The sequence below is a fragment of the Glandiceps talaboti genome, chromosome 6 (genome assembly GCF_964340395.1).
Source record: "Glandiceps talaboti chromosome 6, keGlaTala1.1, whole genome shotgun sequence".
Lineage (NCBI taxonomy): Eukaryota > Metazoa > Hemichordata > Enteropneusta > Spengelidae > Glandiceps > Glandiceps talaboti.
The window spans coordinates 24,281,742-24,302,619 of record NC_135554.1 but is presented as its reverse complement, the minus strand read 5'-3'; the positions used below and the strand labels follow the sequence as shown (position 1 = coordinate 24,302,619).

The following is a 20,878-nucleotide window of genomic DNA, read 5'->3' as shown; positions in this document are numbered from 1 at the left end:
AATGGGTGCTACATGTCAAAGAAATAATTCATTATAGATTACCAACACTAGAGGGTGCGTTTTATAAGAAAGGGGTATTAGGATTGATAATGAGTGAACTTGATTGAGTGACCTGGTTGATTCTACGCAGGTCATGATTGGCTTATGCCGTCATGTGCTTGGGATAGTTTGGCTGACGGATCAAATCAAGTGTCGACCGACAGGGTTCACTTATTCATACATGATATCTCCCGATAGATGTCATAAAACTTACACAGCTACTCTAAAATTATATTTCAACTCTTAGCTTTATATGCAACGACGTTATTTTGTAAATTCAAATACACATATAACAGAAATATAAACTTTCAGATTATGTTTATCGCTCTCTGCTGCCATGTTTGACCATCTATAACCGACAAAATAGGTCGGGCTATTCAGGATCCCCAACAGAATGCGTGCACACCACCCTGTATCAAACAAGTGTATGACAACTAAACCGGTGTACACCGTGATAATCTGGGGCGTTAATTATCAAGTCCACCCACTCACTCAATTCACTACAGAATGTTCTCTCAATGGTAGGTATATGTACATACAGACTTTATGATATACCACAGTGATAGAGGGACTGTGGATATATCCAGTATACTTCCATTGAATTTCAGTAGATAGCGTACACATTGCCCCACTTTGTCCTAACATGGTGAGAGGTGCTTGTCGATATCCATTTGCTCAGTAATTGATTTTTTTCACACTATCTTTACGTGTTTGTGCATTTAAAATAAATACTGTTTTGCAATCAATTGATGTAGTTACATTTATGTTATTTAAATGACATTTCCATGCCAGTTTAATGCTACATACTTTATACAATAAAACATTTTACAGTCTGGATACGCAGGGGTTTGTGAACCTCAGTAGCACTGACTTACAGGCCTTCCTAAAGTCAGGGCCTTTGCCATACAACCTCAGTCCACAAAACTCTCATTCAGTTGGTAAAGATTGCTATCATCAATTCCTGTTACAAAACCTTAAATCAAAGACTAAATGTGAAATATTTTGGTACTGTAATTATTCTTTAAGTGTGTTTTATCACTAAATTTACCTTGTTTGATCCTCTTCTTTGTTGGTTACTATCGAAAACTGTTCAGCTACTTTTCTCACTGTAATATCGAAATGAAAAATTAAGATATGTTATTATAAAACTGCATACAAACCCAAATACAAATTGATAAAACCATATGTGCATAATTCATTAATATATAGAGGTATGCAATATTTTGATTTACAAAGGACATATAAGAATTACCCAATTGATTTCTATTCCATGAAATGGGTACAATATGACGAAACCATATAAATCCTGAATGTAACTGCCTTTATAGAATAATTAATATACAATATTACCAATATTTCATATGCTAAAACATTTCTAAAAACACATTATTTTTCCCATCGGAAACACAATGAAACTGATCATATTCTATCAAAATATGTGTCAATGACGTGGTAACTAATATGCTAACTGAGTATGAATCAGCCAAATAAAATCAGAATTTCATTTTCCCCTCAAGTTTCGGTGAAATTTTCTATGACCCTTTCATATATAAAGAGTAATTCTTGGTACTGAAAATAGTATTCTACTTCATACTTGAGAGTCAACACAGAACAAGAAGGTCAACTTATTCTCACATGCACCTATTAGTAATGCATGATGTGTATGCGCATGGAGTGATGCAGTCATGGTGCCAGCCAAGATATCAAATAAAATGTTTATTTTGTGATGGGCCTAGGTGGTTAAATTCTACTTCAGGTAATGAGAATTAGTGGGTCTAGACTCTCTAGGTGAGAGAGTCTTACAATACATTGTATTCTAAGGGTTAATCTTGGGAAAACTAACACTCGGAAACTCCAAAGCAGCTACTCACCAATCTCATACTTCGTCCCAGACAAGTTGACCATGATTGGTGGTCGTTTCTTTTTCACTTTCTTCTTTTGATTGAGATAGGAAGACGATGATAATGTCCTGGTTTGTTTTTCATCATCAGTATCATCTAGGCCATTTTCCATAGTGGCACTAGACGTAGATCTGGCACTTACTTTGTTCAAGTACTCTGCTAAAAACAGAATAAAAAAAAACAAAAAAACAGTAGATTAGCTGAAATACACTGAAAACAAATTGTGGTGAAAGTTTTAACATCGCTACCTTGCTGAAAACATTGAAAACATCGAAAACAAATTATAAATCAAAACATGGACTGCAAATAAATTCTAAATGTACATTTTGCATCATCAAAATTCCAATCAAGCAACTACATTTGTATAAATCACAACCTATTCTACGTAATATGGATTTAAAAAAGCACTTTTAACTGCTTGTACATATTAGTATACTGATCAAAGAATGGAAAATAAATAATTTACCTGTACCATGACAAAATTTCTTTTCATAATTTTCACACAACCTTTCCCCATACTCTATCCCGGTACATAAAAAAGAAGACAAAAGGAGCTATACTGTACAATGTAATGATAAATTACTTGTGATTTACTTAGCCACCTGGGAGTGGGAGTTGAATCAGTTAGTTGCTACCCTGGGATACAAAACGTGTCAGTTAATAATGTCGAAACATACCTCATGAATAAAAGTAATAAAAAATAGTACAATATAGGTCTCTGTTTAACAACACACTTGAATGGATTTCAAACCTGTCTTCTATTAATAATATGATCATGGAACTATGGTTTACTGTAAAGTTAGAATGTTAGATTCAGTGGACTAGTTGTATCTTCCTCTGGTCTGGATTCTAGCACGCACTGTTTTCCATGCAAAGACATGCAATGTTTTAGGAAGGGAGCTGGTTTTATACTATGCTCAAATTAGTTACTCCAAGGAAATGTACTGGGTTCACTTTTTATGTACATATATTTATATGCAGAGAAAATTGACTGGCAGTTCATTTTTAATACACATATTTCCTCAGAAACTGAGAAGGCTACATATATGCTTTAAATCCCTTTACATGAAAATAAGTTGTCTACTATATTATTTTGCAATCAAAAGCCTGTCTGACTGTGACAGTTTAGAATATAAAAGGGTATAATGGTTCAGTTCTATAGTTGTCTAAAGTTTTACTGACTTTTTTTGATAACAGTGTGGTTTGGAGTTGCATCCGAGGGTGATAAATAAAAGTTGACTAAGGTTGTCTCCACTGCACAAAAAATATCTGGTACAGACATAGACTGTAAGGTACGCCGTGACGGGGCACCCTCAAACATCGGCCAACCCCTAACAGGAGGAGGCCGGTGAGGGCGAAACGTCACGACGTATCTTACAGTCTAGGGGTTGGCCAATGTTTGAGGGCACCCGTCACGGCATACCTTACAGACTAGTACAGACATGACTTCTCTGGAAAATCTCTACCACTAATGAATTGTCCACAGAGCAACTCTTTAAAGCAGGTGACAGTACGCATTGCAAATGACTTTTTTCAGTTGCTCCCTTCTGTTTGCAGCTATCAGTCTTTAAAAGTCGAGTCTGCATGTTTTAGGACCTGTTTCTTCCCATTACAGTTCAGTCACTTAAGTGATAATCATTTAACTGTTTGAATAGTATATTAACAGTTTTATATTTATCATATGTAAACTGTCTAAATATCTTTAATCTCAAATGTGTTTGTTTTCTGCAATGTAAATTGTTTGTTTTTAAGCTACATCACAGCACTTTCCTATTGTATTTTTAATATTTTATGGCAATAAATAAATATCATTATTCAGAGAAAAACATTTAGTCTGAATAATTAAATCATTGCATGATCAAAGTCTGTAGTAGACAGATCGAAATGTCGCATTTGTTTCCAATTTACCGTTCCAAAGTAACTATATTGTACTATCCTATTACTACTATTATCATTATTATTATTATACAAAACACCACCCATTTCATTTCAATCTATTGCTCATAATTTTCCTCCACAAAATAGCCTTTAGGTAACAACAACAAAGCGTGTGACGTACTACTGACCGACAGTCTGGTGATTTTTCCATGCACACATTGTTTACACACACATACACAAAACATACATTTTCAATTGATATTGAATATCTTTGAATTTAAATACAAAAGTAACCAATCATACTGTTTATTTTCAAGCTATGCATACCAATAAACGTAGTCAGGAAACTGGGCGGCCATATTTTCATTTTAATTGAATCACATCAATAATTCAATAAAGGGTATTAGGATATTTTTCAATTTGCTGACATTATTTCTGTGCATGGCAACACCTGTCACTATATATAGGACACACCTTTCTATTATACATATGGTCTAGCTTGTATCTATTACAGTGTTGACCCAAACTTCTACTTCCTGGATACAATGTTGGATGAGAGATGTATTTGTAAATACCGACAGATAAACTAATACATGAAATAAAGCATTGCGAGGATTGTGATCAGGTTTGGCGTTGACGTAACCTGAAACCTGACTTCTGCCCGAGTGCTGAAATGTCAAAGGGCAGAAATTCAATAAAGCACAGGTAAATGGAAAGAGTAAATATATGGCTCTCTTAAATTGCAAGGACTGTGATTGGGTGTTGGTGTTGGCATGATGTAATTTTAGCGAGTGCTTTAAATATCAAAGGAGAGAATTCTGTAAAGCCTGGATAAATGGCAAGAGTAAGCCCCCCCCCCCCCCCCCCCCCCCCCAAAAAAAAAAAAAAAAATGTTTCTGCAGTCTGCAGATCCATGGGGAAACACAAAATAACCTTCCCTACTTCAGTGAAGGCAACGTACTGCAAAGCCAATCATGAACAAGCAAATGACATCTGCCCCACATACACACTTGCTCTAAAGACTTTGTACTTAAAGTACAAAATAAAAAGAACAGTAACTGCCATAAATATTACATTGAGTTACTGGTTTGTTGAGAATTAAAAAAACAAAAAAATCAAAAAAAACCTAAAGACGATGTTTCTATCATTTTATCATTTCCACTCTATAAAACATGTGGTACTGCCAAATAGTTAACTTGTCTTCCTGAAATTTACAAAATATAAAATTGTCATGACTTAAAAAAGAAAATAGAAAACAGGTCTGTACCAGACAGTTAGAATGTAAATAACCTTCTACCACAAAATGAAACAACTGTAAGATTATTGTTAATGTTTCTTTGGTAACATTGGCTCCTGATCAACATACAAATTTACTATTTTTGGATGGTTATTTAACAACTTTCAAACATTTGCAAAAATATCGTCTTGTTTTCTGCATTTACTATTTTTAATTTGTATTAAAATCTGTATGATAAATCTGTGCATCTCATTGTTAGGGTTTTGCCAATCTTAGTGTAAGACTAGGTAGGGTGCTTCTCAGTATTGTGTGTAAAACCTTGGTCCATAAAACTTAGAACTTATAAATTGTCCTTGTATAATTTGTCGATCTTTAAAAGAATCAACAAATAAAAAAAAATCAACAAAGAATTACATATATCTAATTTTAATGTGCAAGGTTGTGTGCTGCAAGTGAAAAGCAATTATTTTGCTGCGGTAGGTCAAAATGATAAAAACTTTGATTTCTTGTGAGTCACCATATACAAGTGGAACGAGAATGGGGAACGCAAAATCTTGGTGTGTCACAATGAATTGTTGTGCGTCAGTGGCACAGCAACTTTGGCACAGCAACTTTGGCACACCGGTGCTTTCTCAGTGCAACCTTGGTCAACAAAACTCATATTCAGAACTATAAGATTATAATTGTGTGACAAATCATTGATCTATTAAAGAACCAATAATGAATGTGTACAGAAAGCGTCACAAGGCTGGCCTCTCAGAAAATCTGAATACCTTCAAGAACAACTCTACAACAGATGTTCCCACTGGGAGTATTATGCTTTCCACTGGGAGTATTGTACATTCTGAAGCTGGTATTGTAAGTATAGCCTAACAATTAACATCTCTAGGCAAAAGGTTGACAAAGGGAGTTGTCTATGTCATAAAAACGCCAAGGACAGTGTCCCCAAGACGATCAATTCATTGCACTGTGATGAATTGTATGTATGGCTCTACCACTATAAAGTCCTTTCTTCATCTATACTTGTTTTTATTTTCATCAATAAAACTCCACTATTGTTAAAGAGTCTACGTACAATATGGCTGTACACATAACACCATTGGAAGAGTTCTACTTATGCTGCATTAGTAAATCAACAGATAAATTAAAACTAAAATGGTATTACTACTAGACACTCTGTTCAATTTGGAAAATTTAGTATTGTCTTTACATACACAATCACAAAACAAAATCCCCCAGACACCTTCAGGGTGAATACCTCTGGTATCATGATAACATACAAATCAAAGAGTTCAACAATTAGGTAATTGACACTACCGTTATTCTGATAAAGGTTGGTTTCAAACACAGAAAGCAAATTTTACTGACCCATTCTTAGGAAACAAGATTAGACATGGATGATGCCAATTTCAACTTTCATCTCATTATAATGGGTTATCAGTTGCTAAGTGGTTAAACCAATCGCCTCTTACCACTGTGGCTGTCAGTGTTAGTGCCCTCATCAGGGTTTGATTCAATTTGCCTCACTGTTAGTAAGAAGAGTGTCACTCAGAAATCTCTACTGAACAACACAGGTTTTCCGTGTGTACTTCTCACACTGGTTTCCTCCTGCATTAACACTGAACCCATGACTGTCAGCCCTCACTGGAATTCTTGAGAGACAAGTTAATAAAACTTAAAAAATGTATCCAGTGTAAATAAAGATATTTTGTTTCTATGTACTATATTATCAAGTATTCGCTTAACTGCTTACTCCATACGTCAACAAAATTATAGATCAATTTTGTATCTTTTTGATTTATGTATTTTAAGAAAACCTGTAAAGTCTTCTCAAAACAAAACACTAAGCATCACAAAATGTAAGATATATATAACATTGGTGTTGTGATTCACTGATGATGAGGACTGGTTTAGAATTACTTACTACTTGTTGTCATGGTTACTATGGTAACTAACTTACCTTTATCAAAAGATGATGAGATCTTGGTACTACTTGTTGTCATGGCTACTATGGTATCTACACTTACCTCTATCGAGGGATGATAATGAGGAGACCGAGGTACTACTTGTTGCCATGGCTACTATGGTAACTAACTTACCTTTATCAAGAGATAACGAGGAGACAGAGGTACTACTTGTTGTCATGGCTACTATGGTAACTAACTTACCTTTATCAAGAGATGATAACGAAGAGACTGAGGTACTACTTGTTAAAGACATCTTATTAGCTGGAGTTGAAGACGCAGAGGGCATTATGATCTGTGTGCTGTCACATTGTAAATCTTGCAGAACCAACCATTCTGTGTCTTCATAGTTCTATCATCAATATCTCAGTCAGTCTTGTAGTGTGTATTTCTAGGTTGTGGCTTCACATACATAAACAGTTTGAGTCTCGGTATATTTGCGGAAGGTTCTTCTGTCAAAGCCCACACAAACACTGCATACTTGGTGTCCCAGTTACACTGTTTGTCATTCCAGTTATGTGTCAAATCAACAAAACCTACATACAGGGACAAATAAAGGAGCACATCCAAGGCACAGGTTTCCTCAGTTTCAATTCTTGGTGATCACAAATAACTGTCGATAGTTTTGAAATTATAACTGTTCTGTTGTTGTATTGTTAACACTTAGGTGTGGATAGATAGTGCTACTCCAACAGACAGCTCACCAAGGCCCCTGTAAAATAAGAAAAACAGACATCACTGACTAAGTCATGAAGTATGTCATTTATTGAATACCTATTGGCAGGGTTTTACATAGTGCAATATACTAGCTTTCTGGTGCATATATGGACTAGGTACATCTAATCACCTGAGAATCCAAATTACATGAACTCGTCAATCCTTTTCTATGAAAAGGGGGTGAAATATTCATTCTACATGGTGACTACTGTCAAGGCTCAAAATGCTGATTGCCCTAGCCCCTGGCTTTTAGTGAATATAACGGTATTCAGTAAACAATACAAATGCTAATCCTATCCAACTGTCTGCTAAACAGTGCATGAATGTGATGAATAGGTACCTGTTTCAATTCGCAGTGTTTGGATCAATACAGTGTTTCGTAACAATCCATCAATAACAATGTCACTACCTGACTTCTAGGATAATGATGAAAGGTTCAACTAACACTGCACATGTTTGTTGTTTCAACAACATGTGTACTTCTAATTTACCTGTAACTGTAAGCCTGTCAACTTGAGCACAAACTATTCACACTGTCTGTTTACAATTTCTGAATTCTAGTCATTCTAGGGAGAGGAGATGATGGATTAACATTGATATTTACACATTCAGGGTATTTTCTGCACGTACTGCTGTGTCTAAATATGTGTAAGTGATCATAACTATAAAACAGCAAATTGCAACCCAGACTACTATTTCACTTTAAATTCTATGCATGTATTGTAAGTATGCAAACTATATAAAGGCTGTCAGGCCATATTTTTTGGCTAATATGATCTGAAGCTGAAAAATATGGCAAACTTTCTGCCTAGGAACTTAGATACTTAGATTGCCTGGCTATCTGACCATTGTCAGACCAGATCACTAAGTCACAGTTCTGGTCAGTGACAAAGTCAAACCAGATAACCAAGTCACTGTTCTGGTAAGTGACATAACCAAGTCACTTCTGGTAAGTGACATACTCAAACCAGATAACCAAGTCACTGTTCTGATGAGTGACACTGACAGACCAGATAACCAAGTCACTGTTCTGATGAGTGACACTAACAGACCAGATAACCAAGTCACTGTTCTGGCAAGTGACATATATAGTCAAGCCAGATAACCAAGTCACTGTTCTGATGAATGACATTGTCAGACCAGAAAGCCAAGTCACTGTTCTGGCAAGTGACATTGTCAAGCCAGATAGCTAAGTCTCTGGGTTATCTGCCTAGAGAAAAGAACATACAATGTATCAAACTTTTGATAAAAACAAACATATCTGTATGTTCATCACACATTCTGAACTCCTGAATGATTCAAATGAACATGATTAAGCATTTTAGTACAGCTAGCCTACATACTTTAAAGTGGTTAGACTCAGGAAATAAACTACAACATGAAAGAGTTGGTTTAAAATTATAGAATAGCTAGTTTTTGGTTGATTTACAATAAAGATCAAAAGTTGAACATTTATTTATTCATAATCATGTAATTCATGTTGATTTCAAATTCAATTTTAGCTATAACACCAACAGCTCACAAATATTCTATTATTGAAAATAATTCACATGCTTTTAATCAAGCCAGCAAACTACAGGGCTGATAAGTACTGTTTTGACAGATGAATGAATATGATATTATTGGGTGGGTGGGAAGAACTGGTACATGCCAACCATCACCAGCAACATCAATCTGTCAAGCATTAACACAGATTAATGGCTTAGAATTCAAGTGTACTTGTCAAACTGTGGTCTTCTCACCCCTTCTTCACCTATTTCCTGTTGTTTAGTTACAGACATGTACTGTTTTTGTACATTTGTGTAGGATTAAATATTGATATAACTCAGATCTTACACAATGGACAATTCCTTATTGTTCTCATCATACATGTACTACGGTACTTCTCATGTATACATGCAGTATTCTCACTAGAGTTTTTTCCCCACAATGGTTCAAAAACCGATACGACCTAGTTAGAAGTTGACACCAAGAATGTTGGGTCTTGTGGCTGTTTTCATACCATTTTAGAATGAAATGAAGTAGTATAGAATGTGACTCAATATATATCAAAGGGTTCTCAAAAATTACAAAAAGTACTTGCCACCCTTGTAGACCCTTTTATTTTTATGCTTCTTGTGACCAAAACATTTCTTCCATTCTAGGAAATAATTGTAAAAATTGGACATCCTCTATGGCCAGTTCAGAAAAAGATTATAATGTCTCCAATGGTAAGATAGTGACACCAAAAGTGCTTATCTGCATGAAAATGTGTATCCATCACTGATAATGATATTTGGGCTTCTCATAAAACAAATTGTCCCCTCCCTGACTTCTAGACTAATGTTTTTCCTTGAGATTCTTACTAAACATAGAGATGTAGCATCAGAATGGCAGGAGAAAGGTAGTTAGGTAGGGAGGGAGGGAGGGAGGGAGGGGGAAGGAGGGAGGGAGTGAGCGAGCGAGAGAGAGAGAGAGAGAGAGAGAGAGAGAGACAGAGAGACAGAGAGACAGAGAGACAGAGAGAGAAGGAAGGGGGGAGGGAAGAGGAAAGAAGAATAGGACAGACAGAGAAGTAGCTCCAGCTCTGTCACACAGAGAAATCTGACCAAGACTGGTCACCTTAAAGTTAATCTTACCCATTCTTTCCCTGTTTTTTAGATATATGTACAAACACAGAGATAAAATTAAAATCTTGGTACAACTCAAACAAAATGTATCTCACAATGAGCCAATCCTTACTAACACTGTAACTGCACACATTACTGATAAATTAACCCAATAAAATGTAATTTAGTACTTAGTAGTATACCCTGTGTTTCAAGGTAATCTGGCTGGCATGGAGATATTACCTACTTTAATACTAACAGCACTGTACATGATAGTAAAACAATTATGCCTAGGAACAGAATACAGGTTGTAAACTGAATTGTAAATGCGGTATAATTTTCCTTGATGTACTTGGCAATTGTATTGGACCTTGGAATTTAGATGCTATAAGTATTGTTTGAGAGTATGTTCTTGAGATAAGAGTTTAAGACATATCAATAACACTTTGGACAGGTGAGATTAGCTGTAATGAGGGGTTATTATAATGTCATTTTACTGTGTACATGTCTTTAAAAAGCTATCTTTTATCTATTTCATTAAAATGAAGTAATCTTCTCCTGTTCACTCAAGGTAATAAGTTGTAGTTAAACTTCATGCTCGATTCTTTTCTTTCAGTCAGTAATGGGCTATATTGATACAAGGGACTGAAATGTCAATATACAGGAAAAAGTCAGTCTGTGTATATTGCTTTTACAAATTTATGAAAATAGTATGAACACTATGGATTCTTTTCTTTGTGTCAAATAAAAATATTCAATACATACAATAAAGGAAAATGTGTAAAAATGGGTGGCTCCATCCATATGAGAACATGAATAATGTACAAATTTAAGGTTTACTTTTCAGTCTTGTCTTCTACCATTGGGTTGCTATATACCACATTACCAGGGAGGGGTAAGTGCCTCTAACATGAGACCTCTACATGCTAACGTTTAATTTTTGTGTACAAATGTATGCATGAATTAAAACTGAGTCATTTTTCTGTTACAATTTTACATGATTTTATACCGATAATTGTCAAAAAGTCAATTTTCAAAGAAATGTCACTCTGTATTTCATGCATAGTGTTCCTATTCTGAGCATTCAAACACAATTTAATGAGGCTAGTTTGGATCATGTTTTGGTCGTTTATTGATCGTTTTTGGGTCGTTTGAAGCATTTTTGGATAGTTCGCAAAGAATTTGGCCCTATTTGACATTTCAAGGATATATATAACTATATATGTTCAAGTTGGTGATACAATACTTCCAAATCTGTGTTTACATGTTGATGCAGACTAATCCCCCACCCCAACCACCAACCACCAGCATCCCTCTCAGTGATTAGATTATATTTTGTCATTTCCTTTTTCACTCTTACTAACCTCTATTCTAAATTGCTATGGTCATTGTAGCAATAATGATGCCTATAAAATCACTACTAGCAATAAATCATATCCTACATTTTGTGTATTTCACATTTTTGTGAAATTCTGTTGTCGTCAAACAGTACAAACACATGGGAATATTGGATATGAAACTCAACAGATATTCCTTTCCTGAAAAACCTATCAGTTTCTGTGTAATTTGTCATTTCACTTGAACACTTTAAATACAAGCAAATCTCATTCAGACACTACAGTGGTACATTTCACAGTCCAGTAAATACACACAACATTGCACACAACATTGCACCATCTGCTCAGATTAAACATTTAAGATGACTATGAAAACAGACACAGACTATAACTACATTGTTACAACCCAAGATAAAATGTATTAGAATGAATGAACAAATACATAGAAGAGCCACAACAGTATTGTTTACACTGGTTGCTGTGACAACCATGGGGAAACTGTATCACCTGTACATAATGTTCCCAGGTAGATTTTTATGTACAATACAACTATATGTCAGTGGCGCAAGTACAGATACTTAAAATAGCTGACCTCCAGCTGCCTTGGCTATTTTTCTTCTTTAGTTTAGCTGTAGCAACCTAAGTCATCCCTGTCTTTCATTCAACCATTGCCTTGTGAATTTATGGCCACAGTATAAGCATAAACAATGTGTTGGTATTGTATCAACATTGCTTTAGAAGTTAGGGACAAAGAACACACAATTACCAAGTCCAACCTCTTTTTCTTTCACACCCAATATACAGTATACTACACCTCAAGCCTTCACATATTTTGGCTTGAGGCAATTCATTGTAAGATTAGCTGCCATGTACAGCCTACAGGTCAAATTCACAAGTCAACATCAATGCTTGCTAGGCTGTTAACTAGGACATGTCATGTCAGTCATAAAGATATGCCTTATAGGACTTCAAACTTCTACACTTGGTAGTCAGATTTACTGTAATGAAGTTTTAGTTACACTTTTCTATTGATCTAACAAACTACCACTATATAAATTTGGTAGTCTAGATATGATGTTTAGTAGTCTATGTGCCTTTTAATAGTGAACTACTGCTAATTTTGAGCCTCAAGGGCTGTATCACACAACATCATTTACATGCTTTTACAATCTACATTATATCCGATGGTATCATTCTCCTAAAACACAATTAACGATTATGAATGTAATTTGAATACTATTACTTGTATGTATAACAATTTATGTTTGTATTCTAAAAAACACTATATACTGAAGGCCAGTACAATATAGTTACTTTGGAACGGTAAATTGGAAATGAATACGACATTTCGATTCGTCTAGTACCATGGACCTTGATCACGCAATAGTTTTACAGCCTATCCTAGCAGAAGGGATTTCAGGTACATGATTTTATGTTTCTTGAAATAAACTTACGTCATTGTTTTCCAGTTCAACTTAGTTTTTTACAATATCATCATCGCCTTACTCTGTACAGAACACCTTCACTAACAACACAAAGAATATACCACAGAATAAACACATGTAACATAAAATACCAACACTGCACTGAACAAAGACAAAAAGGGTGACATCATAACTAATGTGACATCACCTACGTATTATTTGTTTCTATAAGAATTTGAATGACTACAGTTATCAACTAAGGGTGGTTAAAGTAGATAAAACCTACATTTACCTGTGTTTCTAGGTCACTTTACTGGTCAAATTATGGTACAATTACATGACAAATTATGGTACAAGATACTTATAAGAAAATCTATGCAAGATTTACCTAACTCTCCCGTATTAGCAAGGTTCCCCATCCTCAGCATAAACACTGTACATGTACATGTAACTTTTTAAAAATGAAATGACATCTAGACAGAAGAACTCAGAAGTGGATTTTACCTACTTTACATGTATCATGCACTACAAAAATACAACTAATTAAATCTCATTTTCTTGAGTATTATACATTTTGAGTATACATGATGATGTAAGAATGGAACCCTTCACAAAAACAGAACAATGGTTATTTTTGTTGTTTTGTTCAGCTTGGGTAAGAGGGCATGACCTACTCTAAGCTGCAGCTGCACCAACTACTAACTGCCTAGGTTTAATACATCAGAAATGTAAAGAAGTACCGGTATGCTTATCAACCTCTCACCTCTTAGCAAGTAAAGTACACAACCACTTCTAACACACCATAATTCATTTACTCCATTTATTTTCTTTTTTTTCAACACATCAAAAGAGAACTGGTCTGTGCCAAACAATCATTTCACACGTTCCTTATTTCCTGCTAATTTTAGTTAGTGAGCATACACTTTCATTTATGTTTACATTTGTCACAACACAATCTGTAGTGATCATTCAATATTGATTCTCAAAATACATGTACTGTCAGAACTCAAGACAGCACAGATTGTTTAGTGTTTTATCTTAAAACTACTTAACCTTTGAGTACATGACTTGCATATTAAAAAATAAATCATATTTGTTTCTTTTAAACCATTGAATAAATGTGTAAAGATGTAATTTACAGAACTGACAATCATTTATATAATTTGCCATAGTTGTTAGATCACCTGGCAAAACACAAGTGTACAACACCACATTTCAAAGTAATCAATTTCTATAGCAACAAACAAAATAAACAATTTAGAAAAAATAGAATTGTCATTGTGCATGGTAACATTTCTGTATTCAATCAATATTTGAGTAGTATGAAATATAGTACATCAATAAGATCGAAACATAAATTGGAATTATTATTTTAGAATATTCACACATTAAATAATCAATATCGAATGGACTAAATAACCAAGTTACACTTCTCTTATTTTAAGTTGGAATGAGTCCCACCTAGTCAGTTATTAAACATTGTTCTCTGTTTTCAAGTACTATCTTTACCAGGTGCTAATATAAAGTTCACAGAGAGTTTGTCCACTGCATCATTTACATACAAACAGCCCACAGGAACTAATGTCACTGTACAGACCGCAGGTGATATTGGATCCATACACATCATTCAATTTATCCTCAGGCAATAGCTATATATCATATACTTGTAATTCTTTTACTCTGACAAGTATCCCACATATCAATACTTTTATGACATTTAATATGAAATATCATTTGTCATGACTGTAATTTGTACTAAACATAGTATAAGAAGAATTGTAATGTTTGAGTTGTCTCTTCATATGATCCATAATGGAAGAAATGTGGTTCACAGATGGATTTTATGAGCAATGGCTAGATCTGATCACTTTTAACAGGAAATCATACATACTAATCACATAATTTGCATATACCAATGACCTCTTTGAAAAAAGAAAATTTCACCAGTACAGCTTATAAAGTAATTGAAACACATGGTTGTTGTTTACCAGTATATGCACATACCTAGCAAATCAGAATAAAATCAACACTAATTCAATATTGGTACCTCCTGGAATAACAGTTACATGTAAAGAGGAATGCCACTCTAGGAAATAGAGACATTTTCAGAAACTATGGGTTCTGCAAAATCACTTCATTATGCTACATCCCCTACAATTACTTGCCATTTTCGAGAAGCATCACGTTGATCTTGTTGTGCCTTGATAAGATATATTTTGCTATGAGCTACTGCTGGTCAGCAGAAATAATATATTCAAGTTGCACACTGAATATTCATGAGTCCTGAGTGTCAGTACCCTTCTGTGTAAAAAATCTCTCATGAATATTCATTGTGTAACTTGAATATATTATATCAGCAGACCCCCCATGATGTTAATTTCCCACAGCAAAGATACATTATAAAGTACAAGATCAACTTGCTGTTTCTCTGAAATCGCAAGTAATTGAAGGTGATGTAAAATAATGATATGACTCGCCAGAACCCATATAATTTATGAAAATGACTTTATTTCCTGAAGTGGCATTCCCCTTTAAGATAAAATCGAAATGTGAATGTTCATACCGTAGGGCACTGATAGATTTGTTAATTCATTTGCTGAGTGGCAACACAGTTCCACTTAATACAAATGTAGTCAGTTATGTATGATGTGCTGTGTCATGATAGTATCAATTAATGTGGTTAGAAGCCTAACACTAGTAATATGGCTCAACAATAACTTAGTCTATTGAGTACTCCCTTATACAGTCACAAGTTAAAATTTAACATTTCTTGACAATAACCTTTTACTTACCAGTGATAACCGACAAAACAACAAGTCATCCTTTGTTTAATATCTACATGGGGGGGGGGGGGGGGGGGGGGGGGGGGGGGGCACTTGACAACGGCAATTGTGAAGTTTCTATTTAACGTCCTTTGATGATTAAAATCTTTCTGCTGTTGTCTGGTTCTGTTGTCTACTTCTTTAAGATCAAAGTCTGTTCCTGTATGAGTATATGTAAAATCTATTATCAGCCCATGATAGTGTAGCTGTTCATCTTATTAAAACATTATGTGCGGGTCACAAGGTTGTCATGATACCAAGATTATACGATAACCACAAGTCAAATTGATATGACATTGTCATGACAACAACTAGATCTGTTCTAGTATGCAGATGTTTCTTCTACAACAGTTTCAGCATGTATGATGTAAAGCCTGAAGGCATTTCAGTGTTGGATTTGCTAATTGTTATTTGATAAATGAATCAAACTATATATAAAAAGTATAATCGATATAAAGTCACAAAATGACTTTTCAGTTACTTTTCCATGTGAATTTAATTATATTTTAAAAAGAGCAGAGAATTTTCTTAATTCATGTACATGTATATGTTGCATTTATGTTAGCATGCAAGCTTGTGAACCTGTGTGTATGTGTGTATGCACAACTGCATGTGCACGTGTGTGCGCATGTCTGCATGCAAATAAGGGTGGGTAGATGACGTGGGCTGTCTGTGTACCACAGACTTTTTAACAAGACAATGCTGCCATATTAGACTGCAACAAAATATATAACACACAGCATACTATAGTTTTAAAATTCAAGCCTAATGCAGTTCCCCTGATCTTGTTTCTACATTATCTCTTGGTGTGTGGTTTGAAAAATATTATTGTCTGTCAGTCTGACTATTAATCTAAGGATACCATTGACAAAAGGCTTTGTTATCAAGAGAAAAAAATGATTGTTGGAGGTTAATGACAAGGCTGTACTTGACTGGTGTTTTGTTTTTCTGAATTCAAACTCATTAGGTAGTTACAGTCTACCTAAAGTTCTCAGGTTTTTCCTTGGGTACAATACACAAATTAAATCTAATATTAGTCATTAGACTTGCTGTGTGTTCACTATCACAGGCTACTGTTACCATGTATGAGGTAAACAGTACTGTCAAACCCAACAGCTAAGTCTCTGGGCTAGTAAGTTTTATATTGACTACACAGTGTTGTTATCATGACTGATAACAGTCTAGTCAACCTACATGTATTAAAGTTTCAAAGGTACCGTATTTCACTGATTCTCCCTTCAAAATATAAGCACAATATGAAAAAGAAACTAAATAAATTTATCTCTTTTTCATTTTTTTTTTGCTTTATTTTATAACTAGGGTTGTTTTCACAAATTTAGAGCTAATTTCTCTTGACCTCTGTGGGGATCAGCTCTGACTAGAAAGTAAAACCCTTTTTTGAAACAACACAGACAAGTGAAGGATAGCTACATTATACCAGATTTAGACTTTTACATTCGTCAAATTATGTTGATTTTACAGAACTAAAATGACAACTGAATACAGTATTCACTTTAAATAAACTGGAGTCCATTGTGAAACAACAGACAGCATTAAGAGGAAGTAGCCTGGTAAACATTCCATGGTTAATATAATTTTTACTTTTAACCTTGTTTTATCACAGAAACTTTACAGTCTGGGGAACTGGACTAGAGTTCACTTTCTCTATACTTAGGATTAACTCTAGCTATGATAGGTACAGAAACACATGAATTCAGTTGCTTATGGTATTGATTTTCATTAAGAAACAAAAGACAGGAATTCAGTTGCTGAGGACATCAACACTATGCCTTAGTTTTATAGCATCATTAACCTGAATATTAGATAGCAAAACCTATTAGTATCCAGTCATACAAATCCTAGCTACAGAATTTTAATCCAACGTTAGGTACAGACATTAATAAAGTCGTTCTCAGTGCCGTCACATTAAACTTTAAAGGCATAGTTAATGTTATGCCTACTACATCTTATGCCTAGAAACTTTGAAAGGTTGTACTAGTAACTAAGCATAAAGTATGGAATGGTTGAAAAAAGATAAGGACCATTATACCATACACAAGCTAAGTCATCGTCTTTGAACAGAATATATGAATTTTATACAAAGGTTGACGCTGGTCTACATTACAACACCCTGTGTTCCTACATCACTGCCATGGGTCATGAGATGCTCAAAATACAAGTCAAAACATTCAAAATCACATTATTTTTCACTAATTATGCTTGAGGAGGTAAAATTATTCCCTTGTGTTTTCTTCATTCAGCTGGAAAATACTCAGAACCTAAGGGTTTTTTCACTACTCGTCTATAAACTCATAGTGACAAGGCCCCTTAGGTCACTACTATTTTCCATTGTTGAACAAAGACAAATATTGGGAACAATATCTAATTATTACACATACCATGTGCATGAAGTGAGCTCAACTCGTCTAAGAATTCCTACAATCTAATTAAAAGACAAGTCTATAGTTAAACATATTTGGTGTAAATCTCTGTTGAATATTATTCGGGGGGGGGGGGGGGGGGTTGTTGTTGTTCACTGTGATGTACAAAGGTGACACAACCCACAAATGAGATACAGACCACAAGTATACATTGCTTAGAGATTTACACATTAGAAATAGCTTGTCATTATCATAACAAATTAAATTAGAGTCAATCAAATCATGGATGTATCACCTATACTTCCATGATCACACAGACAAATTTGGTCTAGTCCAGTAGTCAAACGATTCTAATCTTTCACTAATTGTCCATACATTGAATCATATAAATGGTTAATCTTAGACTAAAAAAAACTAATCTTTCACTGTCCCCTCAGTCTGAAGCAGGGTATTGACATTAGGATTACATGTACTTAAAACTCTCAATATCTAAGGTCAATTGTACTTCTATAAATCACTTGAAATTTTATGGGACAACTTCTAAAAGCATTCTAAATGTCAAAGTCTACATTTTGAGCATGTCAGTACCTCATCACAAATGTCAAAGATATGTGGATTATAAAGTTGGTAGTTGTTTTATTTTCAGACAAGATAAAAAATGATGATGATTGATGTTTTTCGGATGATGCACGGAAAGGAAAGGAGTTCTTACACTTGTTGGGTATAGCTTTACATAAAGATGGAGAAGATGTTGTTACATCATAATTAGTACAACTTCTGCATTGTGCATCTCTTATTTGCAACTCTCTCCATCATACTTCCATGCTCTCTCTCTCTGACAACTGTTCCTGCATTGTCATGCACATACTGTGTAGAATGTAGTCAATGGCCTACAAATTAACAAATAAACTCAGTGTGCATTTAATTAAATCCTACCTGTCCAATTCACACTAAAACAAAAGGTAGTTACAATAGTACTAACTAAATAGAAGACTTACAGAATAGAATTAACATCTAGATGTTTTCAATTGGACTCAATGTCCATCTTACAATTACTTTTGAAATGCCAAGGGTTTTCTGTAAAGTTAAAAGAGTGCTGTCTGACACAAATACATATAAATATTGTATTGTCATCTCCTATCCTATTCACAATGCACAGTAACCTTCCTTGTTTTCCATCAGTACAAATACAAAGAAATGTCACATACAAAAATTGTTGATTAGGAGTCGAAAGTTTTGAAAATAATAAAATATATTTATTCAGGGTAGCTCATATATAATCAAATAAACAGGACTCACACAAAGGATACCTGGTAGATGTATTTACAATTTGTATTTCAAGTCTTACAAGAGTAATGGAGTGGTACAACTCTGCAATCATGTGCAGTTAGTTTTGTTGTCTACTGTGTGTGTTAGGGTGACAATATTTATGATTCTATCATGGAGTGAATCCACCAACAATGGTGACATATTGCAATGTAACATCTGATATTTAAGTATGGTTTTCAGGTTGGTGGAGGATCTATGGTTGGATTTAGCTACTTGTGTGGCTGTACATGTAAGTCTTTGCTATGGAGAAAGACCTTTTTTCAACTTATCAACTAAGCTTCCATTCTTTACTTCAATAGCTTTATCCTTCAGGGGGACAATATTTACAAAATTCAGCACACATCTTAAGAAATGAAAAAACTCTCACCACAGATTAGTGAATTTAATCCAACACCTGTGGCACACAGACATAGATGTATGCCAAATGTTTTCTGTGTCTCTGGGTTAAGGGTCGGGGATTTAAATTCAAACAACTTTGTTTTTGATCACTTCTGAATGGCATTCCAAGCAACAAGACAACATGTAAATACACACTGGAATGGAAATTTTCATTGTTAAAAACAAAATGTAATATTGGACAGTACATAACATACCACACTGTCACTGTGTTAAAGGTACAATTTAATAAAATGCTATGGACAAAATTAAGACAATTATTTCAGGGTTTTTTATGCAGTTTGTTTTGACAAAATTCTAATTCAGCAATACCTCTAGCCTAGACACTCAGCTATCTGATTCGACATGTTGGCTTCGGTTATACTAGTGAACAATATTGTCTTGAGTAAGACAGACACAGACTGGCCAAGTCTCTAGCCTACATTACTTCATTCATCATTGGTACATGACACTTTTGTACTACAGATATTAGATTGTCTAGTTGTAGAAGGACAAACTTCAACACTATTAGCCAATCAACCTCACAGCTTCAGTTCGAAAATTGGTGGATTTGTTGGTGGCATTATGATGGAAAAAACTACTGGGTTGTGAATAAACCTGAATGATATATGTATGGTTCATTTTGACATGGAGATGTATTTGTGAGCCCACTAATTCAAAGTCCATGATTTTAAAAAGCACAGACTCATATTTCCTAAAATACTTTTATTTCATGTCTGTTGTTTTCAAATAAACATTCACCTCAATTAATTAGTTTCAAGAAATTTATAAATGCTCAGATAAGAAAAAATTACAAAGATTATTTGATAGAGTGTGTCCCATCATTCACAGCTCGTGGTAAGAATGTCATTAATTATTAAATACC

General features: G+C 34.5%; 1 protein-coding gene across 1 annotated transcript in view; it reads right to left on the bottom strand.

Annotated features, from left to right (window-relative positions):
- Positions 1-20,878, bottom strand: part of LOC144436177 (tubulin polyglutamylase TTLL7-like) — a 41,463-nt gene that overhangs the window by 19,712 nt on the left and 873 nt on the right. Inside the window, exons 2-4 of the mRNA XM_078124888.1 lie at positions 7,224-7,731; positions 1,911-2,099; positions 1,088-1,145 (exon numbers count right to left, since the gene is read on the bottom strand). Of these exons, the coding sequence (XP_077981014.1) occupies positions 1,088-1,145; positions 1,911-2,099; positions 7,224-7,308 (332 nt within the window). The 5' untranslated portion in view covers positions 7,309-7,731. The remainder of the gene's footprint in view (positions 1-1,087; positions 1,146-1,910; positions 2,100-7,223; positions 7,732-20,878) is intronic.